The 24,998-nt window shown below is 43.5% G+C and overlaps 1 protein-coding gene across 2 annotated transcripts in view; it reads right to left on the bottom strand.

Annotated features, from left to right (window-relative positions):
* The window catches only part of IQGAP2 (IQ motif containing GTPase activating protein 2), a 236,203-nt gene that overhangs the window by 76,998 nt on the left and 134,207 nt on the right, over positions 1-24,998 (bottom strand). Inside the window, exons 6-13 of one of the 2 annotated variants that reach the window (XM_054031558.1) lie at positions 22,507-22,574; positions 22,029-22,142; positions 12,091-12,269; positions 11,296-11,383; positions 10,531-10,694; positions 9,895-9,982; positions 872-1,035; positions 67-227 (exon numbers count right to left, since the gene is read on the bottom strand). In XM_054031558.1, coding sequence (XP_053887533.1) covers positions 67-227; positions 872-1,035; positions 9,895-9,982; positions 10,531-10,694; positions 11,296-11,383; positions 12,091-12,269; positions 22,029-22,142; positions 22,507-22,574 — 1,026 coding nt within the window. The remainder of the gene's footprint in view (positions 1-66; positions 228-871; positions 1,036-9,894; positions 9,983-10,530; positions 10,695-11,295; positions 11,384-12,090; positions 12,270-22,028; positions 22,143-22,506; positions 22,575-24,998) is intronic. The other variant, XM_054031559.1, reaches the window with a different exon arrangement.

Raw genomic sequence — 24,998 nt, 5'->3', positions numbered from 1 at the left:
ATCGCCCACTCATCCCTTTGCAGAAGTCTTTGTTGCTCATTTGGACAAGACAAAATGAACTTTTACCGTTGAAAGTTTTCGTCTTCCAGATTATTGAAGCCAACGGATGGATTTCTGAGATGACTCTTTATTGCCAGGATGTCTTTGCTTCCCAAGGCCTGGTTTAGTAACACAACAGCTGACAACATTTCCACAGCAATAGACAGTTCATCATGTGCCAAATATCTCTATAGGAACATAGAATACGTCAGTCATGAAGCTAAACAAGTAGGGGTAACCAGTTTTAATTAAAGTCTAGATGCCAAAAGGAGGGAGGCATGGATTTGATTTAAAACAAATATTAAAAATAGGAGGAGAAAATGTCATAGCTATAGAAATGTCAGCTTACTGTACTGTGAGTGGTAGAACTAAATCACTAGGCATTCATTATATAGCCTCCCTTTCCTCAGCCTTTTCTTTGATTGTCCCACATAATACAGTCCTTCCAGTCAAGCCTAGTCTAATTTTAATCAAAATGTGGACTCCCCCCAGTCTGGCTGATGACTCTCCATAAAACACAGTCAACCTTAAGATGAGAGATAGTGTATGCAACAGCAAAAAAAGTGAAGGTCAGTCACTTTGTTGCAGTACAAAAGTTAGCACGGGCTAAATCAGTCAAGAAAACAATGTGACTAGGCAAGCACTTGCATTAATATTCCTGGATTTTAATATAATACACCTCAAGGCAGGAATTAGAAGAATCTGGTATGATAAATGGTCTGATAGTTCTAAGTAACAAAACTGCAACAAATGACAATGCATCAGTGTTCCTGATCCTTTATGGCTTGACTGCACACTATTGAACAGCAATTCGTAAGTTTTTCACTCTTACCACAGCATTCTGTTGCTGAAGGTTGAACAGTTCAGTCTGATAGACAGCAGCAGCAAATGGGTGAATGACAGGCAACTGGGCCTCTGGTTTCATCAGTGCAACCAATGTTTTATTAGCATCACAGTTACGAATTGCAGTATTGATATGGTCAACTGCTACAAGTTCTGGGGGAAGTAGGAAAAAAATCTTATCAATTTTTTTGTCATCTGCCTTTTTTTTTTGTTTTTTAAATATTGATGTTGTGTAGGCAAATAGTATCCCAACATTACATCATATGCTACCATTCCTCAAGAAAGCTATAGCTGTATACCTGCAAGAGATGCATTTTTAAACACACTGAAACTACTTCATATTCTTGCAAAAATGATTTCTGCTCAAAAAGCATGTGGAAGTCAACAGCTTAACATAAGTCCATGATCAATGCATTAGACCTGAAAGATGACTTGACTAGTCCAGGGATTGCCATGTCCTCTCTATTGAGTTTGACCAATAGGTTGACCCTGGAATGTCAACCTATGTTACTTTCTTTCTCGGTTTTATTTCTTCTACCTCCATTGTATTCCCATTTTCCCCCTTCTAGTAAGAGTCCAACACAGGTAGGAAGGACAAGTCTACACTTGAGGCACCAATGTGACCAACAAGATAAGCTAAGAGCAATGCCTTAATAGCCTGGTAAAATGTTTGTCAAGTTCCACAGTGGCTCACTTGTTGTGACTGGAATTTTCCATCAGCTAAACTGAGTAAAACAAACAGAAGCTGCATCTTATCCTTTGCTATTCTCTCCCCTTTTATGTGCACTTGTCTAATTTTTTTCATAAGGAAACATGACTGAATTTCAATAGCCACTGCAAGCACTGCTAACTAAAATGGTATTAAATTACTTTGGGGAAAGCCAATCTAAAAGACTGTTAAATAAGGAAAACTGTTAGTGACATTTACTGTAGTCCTCCCCCTTCAATATGGGTGAAGTATATCCCTGAGTGAGCTCAGAACTAGCCTCTAAAATAAAAAAAACTGTGGGTTAACACACACACCGAGGACAACACAACAGATGATGCCCAAGAGTGCTAGATCTCATCTTGTAGGTGAAAGAAACTGCAATTACAGTAACTTAGGCCTGGTCTACACTAGGAGGTTATGTCGAATTTAGTAGCATTAAATCGAATTAACCCTGCACCCGTCCATACAACGAAGCTATTTAGTTCGACAGAGATCTCTTAAATGCGATTTCTGTACTCCACCTCAACGAGGGGAGTAGCGCTAAATTCGACATGGCCATGTCGAATTAGAGTAGGTGTGGATGGAAATCGACGTTAATAGCTCCGGGAGCTATCCCACAGTGCACCACTCTGACGCTCTGGACAGCAGTCCGAGCTCGGATGCTCTGACCAGCCACACAGGAAAAGCCCCGGGGAAATTTGAATTCCTTTTCCTGTCTGGGCAGTTTGAATCTCATTTCCTGTTTGGACATCGTGGCGAGCTCAGCAGCACTGGCAACGATGCAGAGATCTCCAGCAGAGGTGACCATGTGATCTCAGAATAGAAAGAGGGCTCCAGCATGGACTGATCTGGAAGTCTTGGATCTGATTGCTGTGTGGGGTGATGAGTCCGTGCTCTCGGAGCTGCGATCGAAAAGATGGAATGCAAAGATCTACGAGAAGATCTCAAAAGCCATGACAGAGAGAGGATATAGCCGGGATGCAACGCAGTGCCGCGTGAAAAATCAAGGACCCGAGACAAGCGTACCAGAAGACCAAAGAGTCAAACGGACGCTCCGGATCCCAGCCCCAGACATGCCGTTTCTACGAGGCACTGCATTCCATTCTAGGTGCGGCCGCCACCACTACCCCACCACTGACCGTGGACTCTGAGGATGGGATATTGTCGACGGCCGCTTCCTCGGAGATGTTAGCGGACGGGGAAGATGAGGAAGGTGAAGAGGACGACGAGGCAGTCGACAGCGCTTACAACGCTGATTTCCCAGACAGCCAGGATCTCTTCATCACCCTCACAGAGATCCCCTAGCAACCGTCCCCAGGCGTTAACCCAGACCCTGAATCAGGGGAAGGATCAGTCGGTAAGTGTTTTAAACACGTAAACATTTATTTTGAACAGAACAGGAATATTAACAATGGGTTTTTCATGATTTGTTTGCCCTAGGCGCTCTACTTTTTAGTCCTTGCCAGTGCAGCTACTGGAAAAGAAGGTCTATATGTCCGGGAATAGAGCTGAAATCCTCATGGGACATCTCCACGAAGCTCTCCTGGAGGTAATTGGAAAGCCTTTGCATGAGATTCCTGGGGAAAGCGGCCTTATTGTGTCCTCCGTGGTAGGCTATCAAGTACTCTGGGATCATTGCCTTGCAGAGCATGGCGGCATACGGCCCTGGTTTTTGCTGGCTTTCACACAGCATGCGTTCTTTCTTGGTCTCAGAAATTCTCAGCAGAGTGATGTCGCTCATGGTGACCTGCTTAGAATTAGGGGAATGTTACTATTGGGACTGCTTGCCTGTTCCTTTACAGAACTGTCACCGGTGATTTACAGCCACGCGGTGGAGGTGGGAGAGGGGCAGCATACAGGGATCTTTCCCAGGGACAGCCGCGAGGAGGTGAGACAGGGCAGAGGTCATGCTTGCCGGATTGCCGGCAGCAGGAACTGCCCAACGATAGGAGCATTGCTTTGAACGTGAAAGGAGGGCACTGCTCTAATTTAAGTTTTAAGCAGCCAAAAGTCTACAGCTTATCATGTCAGCCTGCTACCCGAATTCTGCTGTCCTGCCCAACTTGTCTGATCTCCACTCCAAGACCCCAGGCACTGAATGCGAAGGCCGAAAATTCGACCTTGTCCTGAGTGCGCATGTGATAGGTGCTGTGCATGGTCTTGCTCACAGAGAAAGACTGTGTTCATGGGTCACAAAAAATTATCTTTGTGAGGAATTCACTCCCTTTTTCCCATCCCACAGCTGCAACTGTCTCCCGACCTACCCTGGCATCCCCCTCGCAGAGGCTGGCGCAGATTAGGCGGAGAAAGAAAAGGACACGGGACGACATGTTCTCAGAACTTATGGGCTGCTCCCGAGCCGATGCGGGCCAGCAGACCCAGTGGAGGGAGAACATGTCGCAATACCAGCGAGCACACAGCGAACGGGAGGAGAGGTGGCAGCAGGAAGACCAGCAGGCGACTCAAACGCTGCTTGGACTAATGAGGGAGCAAACGGACAAGCTCCGGCGCCTTGTGGATGTTCTGCAGGACCGGAGGCAGGAGGACAGAGCCCCGCTGCAGTCTCTCTCTAACCGCCCTCCCCCGCCACAAACTCCCATACCCCCCTCACCCAAACTCCCATACCCCCCTCACCCAAACTCCCATACCCCCCTCACCCAAAGTCCCAAGAGGTTACCCTGCTTACTGAGGAACCTAGCTTTCAAAGCCTCCTGGATGCACAGCGCGTCCTGCTGGGCTCTTCTAATCGTATGGCTGTCTGGCTGGGCGTAATTAGCAGCCAGGCTATTCGCCTCAACCTACCACCCCGCCATAAAGGTCTCCCCCTTGCTCTCACAGAGATTGTGGAGCACACAGTAAGCTGTGCTAACAATGGGGATACTGGTTTCGCTGAGATCAGAGCGAGTCAGTAAGCTTCTCCATCTCCCCTTGAGACGTCCAAAAGCACACTCCACCACCATTCTGCACTTGCTCAGACGGTAGTTGAAGAGTTCTTTTTCAGTGTCCAGGGCGCATGTATAGGGCTTCATGAGCCAGGGCATTAGCGGGTAGGCTGGCTCCCCGAGGATCACTATAGGTCCCCGAGGATCACTATCTCCACATCCCCAACAGTTATTTTCTGGTCCGGGAAGTAAATACCTTCCTGCAGCCGTCTAAACAGACCAGAGTTCCTGAAAACACAAGCATCATGAACCTTGCCCGGCCAGCCTACGTTGATGTTTGTAAAACGTCCCCTATGGTCCACCAGTGCTTGCAGCACCATTGAAAAGTAGCCCTTTCAGTTAATGTACTGGCTGGCCTGGTGGTCCGGTCCCAGGATAGGGATGTGAGTTCCATCTATAGCCCCATCGCAGTTTGGGAATCCCATCGCGGCGAAGCCATCTATGATGACCTGGACGTTTCCAAGGGTCACTACCTTTGACAGCAGTAGCTCAACGATTGCGTTGGCTACTTGCATCACAGCAACCCCCACAATAGATTTGCTGACACCAAAGTGATTCGCGACTGACTGGTAGCTGTCTGGCATTGCAAGCTTCCAGAGGGCTATGGCCACTCGCTTCTGGACAGTCAGGGCTGCTCGCATCCGGGTGTCCTTGCGCTTCAGGGCAGGGGACAGCAACTCACAAAATTCCAGGGAAGTTCCCTTCCGCATATGAAAGTTTCACAGCCACTGCGATTCATCCCAGACCTTCAGCACTATGCAGTCCCACCAGTCCGTGCTTGTTTCCCGGGCCCAGAATCGCTGTTCCACGGCATCAACATGACCCATTGCCACCATGATGTTCACGGCGCGGGGTCCTGTGCTTTGTGAGAGGTCTGTGCCACTCTCAGACTTCATGTCCTCACCGCGCTGCTGTAGCCTCCTCGCACGATTTCTCAGCATCTGCCTTTGGAAAAGGTGGATGATAAGGTGCGAGGTGTTGACAACGGCCATAACTGTAGCGATGGTCACAGCGGGCTCCATGCTCGCAGTGCTGTGGCATCCACGCTGTCACGCACCAGAAAAGTGCGCGAACTGATTGCCCGCCGGCGCTTTCAGGGAGGGAGGGCGGGAGTGACGGTTGGATGACGACAGTTACCCAAAACCACCCTTGACATTTTTTCCCCCAGCAGGCATTGGGGGCTCAACCCAGAATTCCAATGGGCAGCGCGGACCGCGGGAACTGTGGGATAGCTGCCCACAGTGCACCGCTTCCAATGTCGACGCTTGCCCCGTTAGTGTGGGCTCACAAAGTCGAATTACTGTCCTTAGTGTGGATACACACGTTCAACTTTGTAATATCGATTCCACATATTCGATTTAAGTACAATCGAACTACTCTCGTAGTGTAGACATACCCTTACAGTCCCCCTAACTGCACCAGTTACAACTTTGAAGGAGTTGATGGTCACAAACCTGGTTGAGGCTATCCTGAAGGAAACCTAACATTCTCCAGGGAAGAGTTAAGCACTCTGAAGTCAGACTTGAATTTAAAAAAAAATAAATAAAAAAAAAAAAAAAAAGACCAAAATCCCAGAGAGGAAAAAAAACTTGTAAAGTCATTGTTTGAGTAGGATAACCAGATCTGGTTTAAAAAAAAATAAAATAAAAAAAAATAGGATGCCTATTCCAAGGAAGGCAAGACAGGGCACTTGAGATGTGCTGCTGGTGGGGGGGTGAGGGGGCGGGAAATGGGGTAAGAGAAAAATCACAGCCATTCTTCCATCTTCAACCAAGCCACACTCTTCTGACTCACCCACTGCTTACTTTGGGTGAGAGGGCTGGAAAAGAAACTGGCAGGGGAGGCTGTAATGTCGGAGAATAGGGTATAAGTCAATTTCCATTATATGGCTTTTGAAGTGAGTGAGTACACACCCCAAATACTGGAGAGCTTCTCTAGGCTTTTTGGATAGTGGCAATGGCAGCTTCCAGAATAGGAGGAGGAGGATTCAGACTTTGCCTATGCTTTCCACCAACTTTCCGTTTGGCTTGTGAGTTCTTCAAGTAGCTAGTCTACAAGTCCTTACAAAAAAGACCACTTGAAAAACAAAAACCAGAGACACCAGGGCAGACCCTAAAAGGACATTTCATTGACAGATGGTCACCCAGAGGTTTGAACAGTTGAGACTTCTGGGGATTTCTCTCTGTATCTTAGGACTGCTTCCAACATGATAGACATTGGAACCTTAGACACATACCTAAATATAAACACAGTAATCCCACTGGTTTCAGTGGGACTCCTCTTACACTTAAAATTCAATGTTATTTATAGTCCTTGCTGAACTGGAGCCAGGGGGCGGAAAGGTGAGATGCCAGGTTCTTGATCTTAAAGTTTTTCTTATTATCTTAGGTCTTACGACTCTATGATCTTAGGAGGGCAGAGCTGATCGTGGCAGCTAGACTTCCAGTCCAGCAGTGTCCTTCACAGATGGCAGGCTATCAACCTTACAGAAATGATCTTTATATTTAAGGAACTTATCCCCTTTGAGTGCTTCTCAATGAAGGAGTGACTTATTTCTCTTAATTCAGTCTGTGAGTACCAGGGACAGATGGGATTTAACTATGAATTCTCTGTAGATCTCATCATTCACCAACCTTATGATGAGAACAGGGGGAGGGATAGCTCAGTGGTTTGAGCATTGGCCTGCTAAACCCAGGGTTGAGAGTTCAATCCTTGAGGGGGCCACTTAGGGATCTGGGGCAAAATCAGTACTTGGTCCTGCTAGTGAAGGCAGGGGGCTGGACTCAATGACCTTTCAAGGTCCCTTCCAGTTCTAGGAGATCTCCATTAATAAAAAAAAAAATGCTGGGACAGGCAATGTCAATAGTCAGATGCAGTTTAAAATTAGTCACATGTCCTCCCCAACCCGGCTACTCTTCAGGCCCACCCTCCACCTGGATCTGTGGATAATCAGGGCCTGCTTCCACCACCAACTACTCTGGTCTATGCTATGGGCTCTGTCCACCCTTTTCAGGCAGAAAACTCATAGTGGAGATCTCCAGTTGCACAATAGGGAGAACCTGACTGATTGGAAGACTCAGAGCAGTTCAAACCCATGGAGCCTGAGTACATTGGCCCCAGGACACTAGAAATAAATGAGGAGGAGGAGTCCTATTGGGCATTTTGTTTTGTTCTGCATGCTAAATATTTTAGCCGTTCTTGAGGTTAAAAAAAATAAAGGCGCTTGCCTTTCAGACAGCATACAGCAGCTTCAAAATAAAAAAGTTCCAGGAGCCAGCAACAAAATAGCATCAAAATCTGCAGCCATCAATTGGCTTCAATGACTTCCATGCTTAGGAACTGAGCATGCAACTGTGATATTATGAATCTATATCCATAGTGCACAAATGCATTTACCAAGTTCTTGGGTATTTATCATGTGGTAGCTTCAGTGGTACTGTCACATTTAGTTTTAGGGCTTGGCTACACTGGCACTTTATATCGCGATAAAGCCTCCCAGAGCGCTCTACCTTACTCCCCGTCCACACTGGCAAGGCACGTAGAGCGCTCTGACTCCCTGGCTAGGAGTGCTCCTGGTACTCCAACTCTATGAGAGGGATAACGGCTGTTGCGTATTGGCTGAGATGCCCCACAGCCAGTGTGAACGAGGATTTACATTACAGCGCTCTGACATCCCATAATCTCCTTAAGTCAAGTGGCCTCTCTTCTCTTTGTCGTGAAATCGGCTGAGAATTGCGGAAGTGCCTTTTCAGAGCTCCGTTTCAGACAGTGGCTGCTTATCTGCAACGGGGCAAAGCAAATGTTTACTGAGTGAGTGAGAGAGAGGAAGGGGGGCTAGAGGGATCTGAACTTACAAGATAGTGTCCTGACACACTCTCAGCACTCCAAAAACCCACTCTCTCTCCCCCCCCCACATACAAACAACACACTCCACCCCACCTCCCTCATTTGAAAAGCACGTTGCAGCCACTTGAACGCTGGGATAGCTGCTCATAATGCACTGCTCCCAATGTCACTGCAAATGCCACAAATGTGGCCATGCCAGTGCGCTTGCAGCTGTCAGTGTGGACAGTCTGCAGTGCTTTTCCTAGTGTGCTCTCCGAAGGCTGGTTTAACCCAAAGTGCTCTACAGCTGCAAGTGTAGCCAAGCCCTTAGTTTGTACCTTGGTCAGCTTGCCTCTACTCTGAGTTCTTTAATAGGTACCGTCAACTAGCTCCTCTTGAAGGAGCTAGTTTTATTTGTTTACCTGCCTTCCCCTAATGAAAACTGATCAATATGGGTTAGAAGTAAAACTGAATTGAAATTCTCCATGCCACATGAAGTCATGTGGGTAGCACAATATCGTGGCCTTCATTTTTTTTTAATCCACACAGAGGAAACAAACCCATTTTTCCTACTCCAAGACACTGATGGAGTTATACTAATAAATAGCACTACCCTGCTCGGAGTTTTCCATTACCCAAGAGCAATCGTCTCCTAAAAGGAAATACTATTCACCATGTCTGAATCATTCTAAAATCCAAATCACTACCTATACAAGAGACTTGGATGCTATACAAAATATGCATGTCTACATATAGCATAGCAAACTAGGCTTATAACTACGTTTTTTCATAGCATCAGAAGAACAATTAGATGGACTGAATTAAAAATATTAAATGACACAGAAGCCAGAACAGCCCCTAACACATGCCACAGACAACATAGGACAGCAGTTTATTCAAAGCTGAAGCTCCTAGCAGACAAAGAATGCCAGAGAAGCAATTGCCAATAGATGTGCTGCTGAAAATTTAGAACCCCCTTAACTGTAATTTTTCAAAAATAAAACATTATAGTCAACATATTGTAGATCCATTGTACCATATATAAACTGTACTAAAACATTAAGCAGGCTGACAGACTAGATTTTTAAAAGTGTAAATATTTTAAAAAGAGAAATCTAGTTTCCTCTGCTGCATATGACTGCAAGCTATTCTTCAATTTGATCATTTTATTTTTAACCCAGAGAAGATATAAATAAATTTCCTTTCGAGAGAAATTAAGGCTATTCAAAAAAAGTCTATTTACACAAGCCATGCATTATGTTCCATTTTAGCCATGTATGTCCACTAGTAGCTGAAAATATTCAGCCAAGAAAAGCATTAGCTACTTCAGATAAAATAATGTGTGTCTAAAGTGGCACAGATTGGTGACTTGGCAATTGTGACATTGAAAAGAGCAGTAGCAAAAATAAAATGCAATGTGGTTTCAATTTATAAAGAAACCTTGTTTGCATGCAAAAAAGGTGGATTTAGTTCTTCAATTTGATTAAGAGTAATGAAATGGTGATTATGAAAACAAGTATTAAAACATTTACTCACTAAACTTGAGAGCCTCAGCTTCCTCATTGGCAACACTAACTTCTTTCTGTATCTCACTTTTGTCGAGCAAAATTGGAACCCCTGCTAGCTAACAGATCAGACAAAAAAAAGACTTAATTATGCTTTTTAAATTTGCAGGGGAAGGGAAAATATTCCACTATGAATTGACCATGATGTTGGCTGAGTACCAAATACAATGGCATACTGAAGAATAGTGTTTGTTTTTTCATAAACTTCCGACTCACTTTTAAAATGACAGATTTTTGCCTTAATCCAGATGTTTTCTATAATGGTCTTTATTCACCATTGTTTATGTCAACATTACCTTTTTGCTATACTAAACTCCTAAGAAGTTTAGTTCCAAGATGAGCTTTGTATTAAGGGATTTATATATACATATATTCCCTTTATCTATCATTTAGCAGCTTTTTACCAATGCATCATGCTTTTTACAGTAAATGCATCTAGTTTTGTATTGTTTAGGAAAATATTCATTTAAAATACTTTACAAAATTCTTTACTGTTTCATAAAACAGTAGAGTTCAGGCTATAGAGTTCAGGATGATGTCACTTCTATTTTAAGCAGAGAAAAATGCAAACTCAAGTGTCATACTAGCATACATTCCATTCAATTACCTGCATTCTCTGCTCTTTACAGTCACACAATTGTGCTAGGTACCATGAGGAATTTTGCTGCAGAACTCCAGACAAGCTCAAAGCAGGACGGTTCAAACCTGCCATCAATGCCACTTCATCTTGCCTGTCAATAGCCTCATTCACTTGGACTAAAGCTACATGAACTGAAAGGAAAACAACGCTTACAAACTACAAAAACATTTTTTGCGCAAAAAAAATTTTTTTTGAATTGCTGCTTGTATCTACCTCTCTTTATACAAGCCAGTCAGTTACAGCTTTTATCCAGCAGAGGGTTATATTTTAAGGCTCCAATCCTACAAGAGCCTCAAACAGAGTCCACAGGGACTCCATGCAGGCATAAGGATTCTTCCACACTCATCCATTTGCAGGGTCAGGGCCTAAGTCTGAATCTCATCTATCTAAAAAGAGGGGTCAAAATTTACAGTATTCTGCAGCTAGTGGGAACTAACAGAAACATAAGGAAATAAAGCAGGTGAAACCAACTGGCTTCTGAACTGAGGAGTCGGATATCAGCAACAAGAACAAAAAAAGATATTATCCCAAAAGATTAATAATGGAAAAAAAGCAGCAAGATGCCCCACAACACTGAAAGTAACCGTTGTAACCCTGACAAACATTTGCCACTTTTAAAAGCTATTTCTGTAAAAGAAGTAAATGTATGTCTTTGTCTGGAATTTGACACAAATACGTACAGAACTGGTAGGTATGATGTGCCCATTTCCATAAGAAACTAGAATTACTTACTGTTGATCTTATTGATATTGCCTTGGATCTCTGCTTGGGTCAGCAATTCTTCATACACATCTCTTTCCTCTTCTGAAATTGAGCCATTCTAAAAACAAAATCCTTACTGGTTCACAAAGTGGAACACAAAGATACTTTCAGATGGTAGAATAGCCATTGTAGTATGAGTGGTTAAAACTTTATCAATCACAATAGGAAGATTTGCACTCCCTAGAACAAGAGCTATATTTAAAGCATCCTCTGCTTATTGTAAAGCGTTGTGTATATTTTGATCAAAGCCTGTCTTCTCAAATTGAAACTGTTACTGTGAAATGAATGACGCAAGTGCAATTTTGTATTAATGGAAAATTCTATCAATAGAATGCTATACTTAATAATTATGTTTTACTCCCAGAAAAAGGTACCTTAAAATATTAAGTTTTTATATAAATCTTTGGTTAACAAACTTTGTTTCTACCCAGTACGTAAAGGAGAAAAATGAGCATCTTTTGGATTCTAAAATAGAAGAATTTTATAATCCTTACACGTCTCAAATACATTCATGGGTTATGTGTACAAACACAAAATACCTGTACACGTTTGCCTCCAGCCTGTTTATTCCATAGATTCCAAGACCAAAGGGACCATTGTGATCAATCTTCTATAGTGACAATCATTCACCTAGTTTATCTTGAATACACTAGCTTATTCACGCAATCCTAGAAGAATCCTTTTAAAGAGTTTGTATGCACGCTTTTTATACAGCAATAACAAACTTATTAAGAATGTTAATAAAATCCAAATATGTTTCAATACCTTCAGTCTTGCATTCTCCTCTTTTCTCCTTTTAGCTTCCAGGAGTTCTTTCTGATATTCTGGTGCAAGGTCCTCAGCCACATTCATCAGCATTGCATTTGGGTTTCTCAGAGTTATAAGTGTTTGATCTGCTACTCCCTTCTCAATAGCTTCATTAATTGCAATGACTGCAGCATGCACTGAAAGAGGTGGATAAGATCCAAAACTTTAAAAAGAAGAGCCAATGGGAAAGTACTTCTGGATCACACAAAAATTAGTGTTACCAATTCTCTGTTCTCAAGGCTTCATTTATTGCTTTTAAGAATATTATACAGTAGAACACCGTTTAGACTGTCAGCCCCCACCACCCATTCTCCAGTTTATTTGGATTTTTGGTTATCCAATCTGGCCCCAGTCCCAGCTAGATTGGATAATCGGGGTTCCACTGTATTTGATCATGTTTCACCATAGTTTAACTTTTTGGGACTCTCCAATGTATGGAAAAGTCAGAATGTAGCTGTAATCACCAGTATAGGACAGGTTACTGTCTAAATTTGCAGAGGTTTGAAGAGTATTTTGTCATCTTATTTCAACAACAGAAATAGCACTTAAAAAAAGCTCTCCGGTCATGATGGAAGTCCTGGATTTAAACCTTCCTCACATTACATAGCCTTGTGAAAAAAGGTTTGTGTAGAAGTTCCAATGCTCATCTTTTGTTTTGTGGCCACAGACTGTTCAAGATAGCAGAAAGATAAACAAGTAAGAGATTGGTAAAAGTTACAGGATAGTCGTAACTAAAACTAATTCAAAGAAAAAAAGACCAAAATAAATAGTTCCTCATTCTCCTCTCACACTGGTTTTACAGTGGTGTAACCATTGACTTTAGCAGAGCTACTCTTGGTATGAGTGGTGAAAGTCACTCAGTATGCCATATGATCCACTAGAATTTCCTCCTAACCCAAATTATTCTGAAATTAAACCTATAACAGCAGATACCAAGGTACAATGCCTCCTGTATCATGGATTGATTACATCCATCTATCTCCCCACCAGCACCCACCAATACTACTTCTATTTAGGTAAAGCAAGGGTATAATACAAACATACTGAACAAAGCTAGCTCTATGCATAAGATGTCATGGGGTTGTTTTTTTTGAGGGGGGGGGCGGGGAGAAGGGAACTGTGACAGAACGTACCCATGTCCACACCCTACACACTATTGTGATAATACTTGTACAAACTATGCCTTGTGAGATATTTAAAAACAATTTGCTAATCAAGAATACGGCAAAATGCACATAGCAGCATGATATGTGAAGTTATAAACAGAACAGATCATGACTAAAAGTACATTTTCCAGATAAGTCTGGGGAATGGCCAAACCAGTTCCTCAGAGACAAAGGGCAAGCTGATGCCTCAGCCAGGTGTAAACAACTCTGATGAACCATTACCTGCTACACGGCCATTCTTTGGCAAAGCAAAATAATCTACATCTTAGCAAAGAAACAGCATGGAGTTCCCTTCCACACAGCCTGCCTGTCACCTTGCTCCCAGCTGGAAATGCTCCTTGAAGGGGAGACAGGACTATAAAAAAGGGGCAGACACTCCAATGCACCTCTCTCTCTTCCCCCCACCCCTCCCTGCCCATTGGTTCAGTGCACCAGAAGGAACAAAGGAAATAGCCATTGAACTGGAGAAGGGTTCTGACCCAAGAAGTTTGGTCAGACTGCTGAAAGCATTTGGTGAGAAAAACTTTGCTTTGAATTTACCACAGTTTAAGTTAGGCACGAGCTGCATTTTATCTTTTATTTTTCTTACAACCATTTCTGGCTTCAATGCCTCTCTTTGTAGTTAATAAACTTGTTTTATCTAATCCAGTGTGTTTGAATTGAAGTGTTTGGGGTACTCCATTTGGGGTAACAAGACGTATGCATATCATTTCTACCAATAAAAGGATGGACTTTATATACGCTTGTATTGTCCAGGAGAGGGTTGGGCAGTACATGACATGTTTCTGGGGGGGAAATCTAGGACTGTGGGGGGGTGTTGGGGTCACCCCACAACCAAGTCTGGTAAGAGCCCAGGTGTGGCTGGCTGGCTTCAGCACACACCGAGACATAACTGGGAGTGACTTGTATGCTGGTGGCTGTGGTGTGTGAGCAGTCCAGACTCGAGGCTACAGCAGCAAAGCAGTATAGAAGGCACCCCAGGGTAGAGGGCAGGGGTAACAGCTACTCATTAGTCCGGATTGTACCCTGGGTACAGGCACAGTCACAGGCACATACCTGTTTTTAACAGTTTTTATTCCGTTAACAGTTGGGGAATCTGTTATAGTCATAAGTGACAGCTCCCTTACAGTAATGTATTTTTCAGAAATACACCATACAAGCAGGACAGCTAGAGACCCGAGACCTGACTAGGACAACTGGAGTGGGCCATGGGGGCTGAAAGAAAGAGGATACATGTGCCGTTCCCCTGAACGCAGCTTACCTAGGGACATGGTGGATTCTCCACCACTTGAAATCTTTAAACGCAGATTGGATCTCTTTCTGAAAAAAATATGCTTTAGCTCAGGGGTCAGCAACGTTGGCACGCGGCTCGCCAGGGTAAGCACCCTGGCGGGCCGGGCCAGTTTATTTACCTGCTGACGCGGCAGGTTCAGCCGATTGCGGCCCCCACTGGCCGTGGTTCGCCGTCCCAGGCCAATGGGTACGGCGGGAAGCCCGCCAGGGTGCTTACCCTGGCGAGCCGCGTGCCAAATGTTGCCAACCACTGTTCTAGCTCAACCACAAGTTATGGGCAGAATGTGGGAAGCCCAGGACAAAGTTCTATGGGCAGTGTTGTGAGCATCTAATCAGACTGCACAACAGTCCTTACCTCTCAGACCACCTAAACCAACTTTAGAAGTTGTCAAGGAGAGATTGGGACTCACCAGGAAAGGGAAGAGCTAAATTTGCATCATTTATTTGAGAGGATAGAGGGGAAAACATGTATTTGAAGGACGTATACACAAAGTGGAAGAGATTTAAGGTGGTTCAATGGCATACAAGTTAGAATTAATAAGAAATTACAGAAAAAGCTAGGTTCAATATTAGCAAGACAGTGTGTATGTGTTCACTGGTGAACTAGTTCCCGAACAAAGAAGTGGAAGCTCCACTTGACTTTAAAATAGTCTGGATAAAAGAAATACTAGAAAAATCTTCTCCAGAGAAATAATCCAGCATTAATAGGAAAGAGACTAATTGGTCTTTTCAGTCTCTAACATTTATGATCTTCCATTAGCACAAGAGCCCGCACCATCCATGTCTGAGCCCTGAATATCTTTCCATTTCTCTCCCCCCTTTGTATACTAAACCTTGAAGCACCACATTAGCCACTCTCCTTCTCCTAAGAAGGCAATTAAATTCCAACTTAATTTTGCAACAGAGTCCTGTGGCACCTTACAGACTAACAGATGTTCCAATACGTCTGTTAGTCTATAAGGTGCCACAGGACTCTGTCGCTTTTTACAGATCCAGACTAACACTGCTACCCCTCTGATACTAGACACTTAATTTGTCAGAGGTTTCCACTGAACAGCAACTACTTCCTCTTCTTGGCCAGAATGTGCTGCTCTGCAGCCCATTCCCAGCCTAGGGAACAGAAGCCAGCATCAGGAAAGATTACTTCACAGAATTTAAGAAACATGCCTCAGAATTAAGAGAAAAAGAATACACTTTATAAAAAGCTTTTGGGAAAGGAAGTTATGGCCCTTTTATCTCCAGGGGAGGAAGAAAATTTACTGTTAAAAAAAATTGAACCGGGTTGACAGTACCTAAACCTCAGAAAACGTGTATGGCTGATAGACTGACACCTTGTGTGCGTAAACTTAAATGAAGGTTACTTACCTGTACGCAGAGTTCTTAGAGACAGCCCTGCATATTCACACTTATGGGTAACTGCACCACCTCGTGGTGCCTTGAGGTAGAATAATCTTCTAGCAAAGTCAGCTAGAGCACTCTCAGGGCAGGTCTACACTACAAATTCATATCTGCGCAGCTGCACCAATGCTAGATGCAGAACCACAGGTAAATTACATAATAAAATACACCAATTCCACAGCCTTGTATCTCTGCACACAGTAGGGTGGAGTGATGGAGTGAATACTGCAAACCCCCACCCTTGGCAGCTTGTCAGTGGAATGCATTACTGATGTATTGTAATCACTTGTACAACCCTCCCCTGCAGGTGGGGGGCATAACAACTTGAGAGCCAGATGAACATCTCTTAATTCCAATACATTGAGGTGCAGGGTTTTCTCCTAAGCAGAGCGGTGCCCTTGAGTTGTCAAATAATTCCAGTGTACCGCGCCCCCCCCACAGCCCTTGGTTGATGCATCTAAACTCACTGACTGGGATGGTCCGAGAGGATTTAACTGTACGCCCCTGAGCAGTCATTTTGACTGACCACAATCTAGGGGGGTTATGATAGTCTAAGGCATGGTGATCAACAACTGACTTTTTCTGTAGAACAGACATCCAATGCTGCATACATCTCATTCTCAGATAGGCAAATGGGGTCATGTAGGCTACCATAAGACCCCAAAAAGAATTTCACTCAAACTTTAAAATTCTCAGACCCAAATTTTAAAATACTAAGTTAATTATAGAACAAACTTGTCATGATATTACTTTAGAGTTAAAATACTTGGAAATCTTTCTAGTGCCTTACAAATAACTAAGTTTCACCTATAAAAGGAAACGTATGTGAAGGGCAGAGGATCAACTTCGGACAATTGATTAAGAGCCCTAGATCTGAAAAGGTTTTTCGTGAAGACAATATGGTTTAACAGACCCTCGTGCACAGAGGCCTTCAGTAGCCCATCGACTAACTAAGTGTACAAACCAACCAACCAAACCTAATTCCTCAGATGATCCGCTACTGCAAAGAGGCATTTTGTAAAATTTCTGGGAGCCATGGAAAGGCCAAACAGGAACACCTGATACTGGAAGCAGCATCTGGCCACCACAAATCAAAGGCACTTGCAATGATTTTGATAAATTTAAGTATAAAAATACATGTCTTAGAGAGCCAAGAATCAATTCATGACCAACAACAAAGGGATTATGGTAGCTGGAGCCAATTTATGGAACCAGTATTTCCAAATGTACCCGTTTAATGCCTTTAACTCTAGTATCTGCTGAAACCTCCCATCTTTCTTCCATACCAGAAAACCGAGAGAATAAAAACCCTGACCCCTCAAGAATTCATGAACCTCCTCAACTGCTCCTATCAGAAGCTATTTTTCCACTTCTACTATAAGAATTGCCTCATAAACGGGGTCCCTGAAACAATAAGGTAGGTGGGAGAGAGGGGAGGCAATCTTTCAAATTGTATGGCATAACCCCTTTTGATGATCTGTAAGTCATTGGTCGAAGGCAATTTGCCTCCAAAGACTGACGAACTGGGCTAGCCGGTCTCCAAATACAGGGATAGTTCAGTCCTGGTTGACTGGTTCTTGACTGTGTATCATCTCATCAAAACCAGGGCTTGAGGTTGCACGAGGAGGAAACAAGTTGTTTAGGTTTAGACCTTTGCGTGAAAGGCCTTTTTATATACTGACTGAGAAACTGCCTGCTGCTGCTGCATCTGATCTGTTGAAAAATAGGATAAGGAAGGACTGCATCTGCTACCAGAAAGGAGGGAGTGGAGGCTCGCTTTATTGTGGACGAAATTAGGCACAGAGAACGAGGTGTTAATCTCATGACCTTCACATTTTTCCAAAAATGTGTCTGCTTTTTCATTAAACAGACCTTCACCTTTAAAGTAGATGTCCTCTGCTTCAATCTGGTGTCATAGCTAGGGATGAGGAACAAGGCCATGCATGTCTCCTAAGGGCATAGTAGATGCCAATGCTCTTGCATAGGAGTTTGAAGCATCACAGGAGGCTCAGAAGGAAGTTTAGCCAACCTTCCTCCTGTCATCCTGACATTTGATGATTTGCCCCCATAATACCAAGGGATGAGGAGAACCCCAGCAAGTTGATTTTTGCCTTCTTTATCAGCTGGTGTGAAGTGTTTTTGTCCAGATTTTGCCCTATTACTGTAGCAGCCATCACCAGGGAATTAGGCACAGGATGGTTTGAAAGCAAGAAAAAAAAAAAATGTCAGAGGGTATCTGGTACAGTTTGCCCATCTTCTCTGGAGTTGACCAGATGCAGAAGGGCACAAACTTATCTAGCAGGCTGTAACAGTACATCCAAGATGGGTAAGGATATCCTACTCTTAACTGTAGCACTAAGGATAATTGAATACTGAATGGAAAGTCTCTTTCACAGGCACTTGAAGCAGATTCAAGGTGGAAGTATGTGGTACCTCAGACTGTGGAACTACACAGTGTCCTCAGGTGGCGGGGGATGCTGAAGCAACATGTTCTTTGGGTGACAGAACTGGCTTATAATCCATACCCATCTGCTCCTGTTCAAAAAGGAGAGCTACTCCATCTTCTCCCTTGGACAAAACTTTAGGCATAATTGCCTGAAAAGTCAGCGGATCAGGAAGAATCAATTTCAAGGAACTCTCGGCTGCCAAATCCTTAGTAGTTGAGACATTACCCCTCTATCTATGCAAAAGGTAGCTGAAAAGTTCCTGAGGTGGCCCCCAATAAGTTAATGGGCCCAGGACTGCCAGTCTCCCCATTAACTACAATTTGGGAAAACGTTGGGCATCGGAGGGCCAAAGAGTGCTATCAGTCTTTGCATTCTTCCTCTATTTTTCTTGATAGAAATCCAGATCAGAGATAGAATGAACCAGGAACAAGAGGCCCAGTGGGAAATATGGGGGAAACCAGCTCTTTGTGGAAACCCTTCCGGGGTGCTAAAAGGAGAGATCATAGAGGGATCCATAAAAAGAGACTCAATATCTTCTAGTCTCTTCTTCCTAGCAGGAGATGAAAAAGAGGATCTTGGAATCAGAGAAACAAGTCACCTCTTCAAGCTCTTGCATTTCAGACTCTGCTCCAATATGTCAGGAGATAAACCTGGGCTGCCATTGTGATAGCACTTTCTGGAACCAATGCTGGAGCTGAAATGGAAGCCGAAGCAGGAACCAACAGTGGAACTGACAATTGAGATGATATTGGATCCAGTGTTATACACAAGTCCAGCTCCCTCGTTACTGATGCGGAAGGCAGACTGTGACAGTGCCCCCCATAAGGCTTCGTGGGAATATGCTTATGAATGCATATATGATATAATTGGAATATGTTTTATGCTACATATGCCATGTAACATATCTATGTAAAGGTTATGATCTACTGAATATATTCCTCCTATTTGTATGAATGTATCATTTTGGTACTTGACATTAGGATTATTGGCTGTATACTTGCTTGTATTTCGAAGTATCCCTAGTAAAGCATTTGGGCAGCTTCTTGAGAAAGGAATGTGCAAATTAAGTGCCCAATCAAGAACCACTTAAGCCAACAATGAACTCGAAGACACTAACCCACATCGGAGCTTTCCCAGGAATGTGGCCTGGTCAGTAAGAAACTCAGTCACGCATGGACATGTGACTTGCCCATGTGACTCCAAAACTATCTTGGAGCTGGACTTTGCATAGGAGAGAGGAGGGGGGGTCTCCACCCAAAAGAGAAAGTCTACTTAAATCCCTGGGAAACCCCTCCATTTGGTCTTCAGCTGGCTAAAAAGATACCTCTCCATCCCCAAGGATGCCTAAAAGAAACTGGAACAAAGAACAGTAACTGCAGGGGGTGTGAGTGATTGCTGGACCCAGACTAGAAGGAGACTAGCCTGTAAAAGGAAGCTTACTGGAATTCCTCTAAGGGTGAGGTTATCATCTGTACTCCGCTTTCTTACTGTATTAGACTCAGACTTGCGTGTTTTATTTTATTTTACTTGGTAATTCACTTTGGTCTGTCTGCTATTACTTTGAACCACTTAAATCCTACTTTCTGTATTTAATAAAATGACTTTTTACTTATTAATGAATCCAGAGTATGTATTAATACCGGGGGGAGGGGGGGAGCAGCTGTGCATCTCTCTCTATCAGTGTTTTAGAGGGCGAACAATTTATGAGTTTACCCTGTATAAGCTTTATACAGGGTCAAACGGATTTATTTGGGGTTTGGACCCCATTGGGAGTTTAGCATCTGTGTGTTAAAGACAAGAACACTTCTTAAATTGCTTTTAAGCAAGTCTGCATCTTTGGGGCATGTGGTTCAGACCCTGGGCTTGTGTTGGAGCAGACGGCTGTGTCTGGCTCAACAAGACAGGGTGCTGGAGTCCCAAGCTGGCAGGGAAAGGAGGAGAAGTAGTAGTCTTGGCACATCAGTTGGCAGCCCCAAGGGGGTTTCTATGATCCAACTCATCACACAGACCAAAGTCTGTATTTCAGTACCGTAGACACCTTGTGCTGTAGACACCTTGCCTGAATCAGATAGTAGTGCTGGTTCCCATGCATTAGACCTAACAGTCCCTTTGTCCTTATGCCTCTTTTCAGTGCCAACTGTCACAACACCAAAGGCACTGATGACTCCAGTTCTGGTGCATCGATGGAGTCTATCTTCCTAGATTTGGAAAGGGATGCTGAAGCTCATCCTGGTCCTGAAGCTGAGGGGTTCCACCAGGATCAGAGAACTGTGCGGCATGAGGCACAGCACCGGTGAAGATAGCTGAACTCTCTCTCTTCCGGAACTGGGGCAGTAGTGTCTGACCATGTGGCCCTCGGTTCAGCCATGCGTAGCCTCAGAGGCTTAGCTGAGGGATCAGATCCATTCCTGGATGTGGCTGTGGCCTCTTGGAACTTGTTGGCCCTTTGTTGGTGCCAACTGGTGGAGAGACTAGCTTTTTCAACCCTGGACCGGAGAATTGCTCAGAATCAGAGAGTCTGGCCCAGGCTCAAGGGCTTCCTTCAGGAGATGGAGCTGTAAAGGAGTCTCCGTATCCTTTCTGGATCTGCAAGTACAGGTCCTACAGATCAAACAACCAGAAGGCAAACATCTTTCTCCTTGGCATTTGACGCACTGCCCGGGCAGGAAATGCATCTCTTAAAATCCAGCCTTTTCTGCTTTGAAGTTCCACCATAACACAGGCCTGAAAAGAAATCACTAACAGCTAATGCTAACTATCTAAGAAGAAAGAGGCTCTGGTTCCAAAGAAACTAGAGGTTCACATCTGGTCATGGCACTCGGTTGGAAGGAAATGCGTGGTGAGGGCGCTACGTCCCCTATATAGCCTCACTTTGAGAACAATGTAATGCTGAGGGGAGGAGCAGCACTTCAGCTGACACAGCTAGCAGACTGTTCCATCGCAAGGCAGCATAAGGTGGAGCAGCACCCAGATACAGAATTATGCAGAGCCATTTGAAGAACCTCTAGCTCTATTCTTCATTCTATCACTGGTTAACTTATATGGCTTGAGCAAGACAATTAATGTCTCTGTTCTCCGTTTTGTATCTCTGAAATGGTATAGGCCAAATTCTTCTAACAAGTGTCTGAAGTTAAATATAGGCATATGTTATAGTCCACATTTTACCTTTAGGAATTTGTTAGAAGATTTTGGCCTATACCATTTTACACAAAAACTGAAATGCAGAGAGGTTAACCAATTTGCCCAAGGCTAGATATCTGTATTGTTAATAAAAGAATTATGAACTTTTATTTTTGCCAGACAGACATAAGAAGGTACAATTCCCTGCTCCAAAGAGCTCTAAGACCAAAAGCAAAAAACCCCCATGACAATAACTTAACAGTTACTCAGTCAAGATGTGCACATCTTGACAGTTATTAAAGGTAGAAAATATGGGAAATGATGGTAATTTAGACAAGGAATCAAAATTACTACTAACTACAACTGTTACTACCAAGTAATATTTTAAATGAAATGACTCAAAACCATCAACAGCTTATGCAAAAACGGTCAATTCAGATATTAGGTGGAAAACATGGTAAAGATGACTTACATGCAGCTTCATCCACTGATAACTCACTGGCCAGAATACCACCAATTTTGCTAAAAGCCGGCATCTGTATACCATATTTCTCCAACTCCTTTCGCATGTTACTGATTTCCTCCTCTATTTATATATTGAAAAAGGAAAGTTGGAAATGATTAAAAGATGAGCGCACTCAGCTAAAATTTATATAATTTAAAAAGCTAAGGCTTGTTTAACTTAGTAGTTTTTTTTATTTTGCTAGAATCTCAGTTTCAAAGCCATAACAAAGGTGGCATGTAAATTCCCTCCCCACCATTTTTCAAAGTCTGACATTCATTAAAAATAGCAGCCTCCCAATCACTTCAATTAGGATGTGTGCAGAATGTTGGGAGAGGAGAGGGAAAAACCTCACATTATAGAGAGTAGGTTGTTAGAAACAGTAATATTAGCAGGTTTTATTGATGCAATAGATTATCTACAATATGACTAATTAAAACCGACTTACCTGTAAAGTCTACTTTTCCCAGTAAATCCTGGATCTGTGGTGCTATACCTAGTTTGAACAGATATAAACTGCAAAGAAGAAAAATACTAAAGTCACAATGCCAGAGACTTGCATATTCAATAAAATGCTGCTTTTTGTAGAATCAAATCAAAGCTTATATGATGATCAACATAATTAGAATGTTACTACATTAAACTCATCTTTAACTATTGACTTCTGTGGACAGATATGGGATAAATTTTACTATCAGACTATTTTCTATGGAGCATCGTAAACTGTTTGAGAATAGAAAGGGAGAAGTAATCTTCAAAAGATGTAGATATTCCAAGGAGCTCTCTTAGATGGGGACAGGACACAGATGGAGTGCAAGACTTGTTGCCTGTGCTGAAATATTTCAGTATATGGAAAGGGAAAGGTGTACACAAAGATAAATCCTTGATACTGGATTCATACAAAATAGCCCTTTAAAATACAGAATTAGTACAGTGAAACTCAAAACCTAGTCTATCAGGAATCCCATAACATGAAAATTAAGTGAAAATTTTTATAAACTAATAATTACAATTTGGAATCACTCTATTGTCTGGTTTATGTATTGCAACAGGAAATTTAGATATTATTGGATCCATATAAATAGTAACAGGTGAAGGGAATGTTCCATATAAGCTGGAATGCAGTAACTAGCAAATATTGGATGGTATTTCCAACATTCAGCTTTAAATCCAAGTCTGGACACTGCATTGAAGACATAGTAGTCCTTTTCACATGCACTATTCAAACTTAGGAATACTGTTTGCAGAATCCACATGTTTTTGGTTAAAGAAAAAGTTTCATCTCAATTTTCCTAAGACTAAGCATATTTAATGTTAAGAGAGCGCGCTCAGTATTTCAACCTCAAATAGCCCCTCAAAAAGCCCAACCAAACTCTTCAGCTTACTCAGTGCTCTCATGCTTTTAGAGAACTGAAATGAGTTCAGTGCAATTGAGTGCTCTCCGGGAACCATTGTTTTCATTTTGGTGTAGCAAGAAAACCCATACTAATTATTCTTAAAGCTATATAGTGCCATCTGGATAACAGCTGAGTAAATTCACATCTTCTGACCATGTGCAAGGCCTTTAATTGTAAAAAGTCAGGAGTTTCCAGAATTTATTTTGGCAACAGAATTAATGGAAGTGATTTTTTTTGTGGGGTGACTCTCAAATTTCAAACAAGGCACTTTCATTCTAAATATTTATAACAGGGGTAAGCTATTTTGCCTCTTTTTTTTTTTTAAGTGCCTCCGCCCCAACCCCCTCGTCATCTCTACACATTGCAGCAAGTATATTCTGTCTTTTTTTAGTTGCCCATTAATTGCAGTAGGAGACATTACTAAGTATATTTGTTAATAGTTGCCACAGACATTTTCTGTTCTAATTACAAGGGGCACTGGGCATCACTGGTTCCATCTCTCCTCTTCTCCACCACCACTGGGACAGAGGAAGCAGATTCTTCTGCAGGCAGTAGGTCCCTGCAGCATCCAAGCCCATCATCATATCTCACCACATGGAAGTCTTCAGATTGCTTCAACACTCTGAATCATTCCATCTGCCATCCTCAACTTACAAGAAGGCATTAAATAAATTAGCAGATTAATGAAAAAAGTTAAAATTCACCTAAAACAAGCCCCAAACTACCCAAGTCTCTCTGCATTAGCAGTCCTCCCAAACTACTGCTTTGTTAGTCTTCCCTTGTAATGTTTTGAAAGGCTTTTACTGTAACCTCTTTAAGGCCAGGACTATGGGCTTGTACACTATCGCTTGCTTAGGTATAATTTAAGTCGCTCAGGGGTGTGAAAAAGCCGAGTGACATAAGTTAAACTGATCTAAGCACCCATGTGGACAGCCCTACATCGATGGGAGAAGTTCTCCCCCGTCGGCATTGAGCAGCTGCACTAGCCGTACTACAGCAGTGCAGCCAGGGCTGGCTCCAGGCACCAGACGAGAAAGCACATGCCTGGGGCAGCACATTGTAAGGGGCGGCATTCCAGCCAATCTTGGGGCGGCTCATTCCGGCCGCCGTGCCGTGGTTTTTTTCGTGGGTCTTTTTTTTGGCGCTTTGGCAGTCCGGTCCACAGCTCTGGGGGCCCCCAGCCGGCTCCCCGCACTCCGCCAGTCCCAGCCCAACCCTGCAGGGGCACGGACCCCAGCCTGGGGGGGCAGGAACTAGCCATCCCCACCGCTCACCGTGCCGCCGGGCTCCTCAGGACACGCCACTCCCCGCCACCTTCACTGCTCTCAGCCCGGCCCGGCTGAGCCACCTTTAAAAGAGCGGCTGAGCCAGCACCTTCTCCGCCTACCTGGCCAGGAGAGGCACCGCAAGGCCAGAGGGGGGAGCCCCTCTTGCCCAGCTGCGAGTGGGCTGCAGCACCTGGCTGCCCACAGGCAGTCACTGCCCTTCACCCCCCTGCGAGCCACCTTGACTGCCCTCCATACGCTCCCTGAGGCTGCCGTTT

This window comes from Malaclemys terrapin, chromosome 6 (assembly GCF_027887155.1).
Source record: "Malaclemys terrapin pileata isolate rMalTer1 chromosome 6, rMalTer1.hap1, whole genome shotgun sequence".
In the NCBI taxonomy this organism is placed as follows: Eukaryota; Metazoa; Chordata; order Testudines; family Emydidae; genus Malaclemys; species Malaclemys terrapin.
Note: the sequence above shows the minus strand (reverse complement) of the source record. Positions and strands in the feature narration are given on the sequence as shown.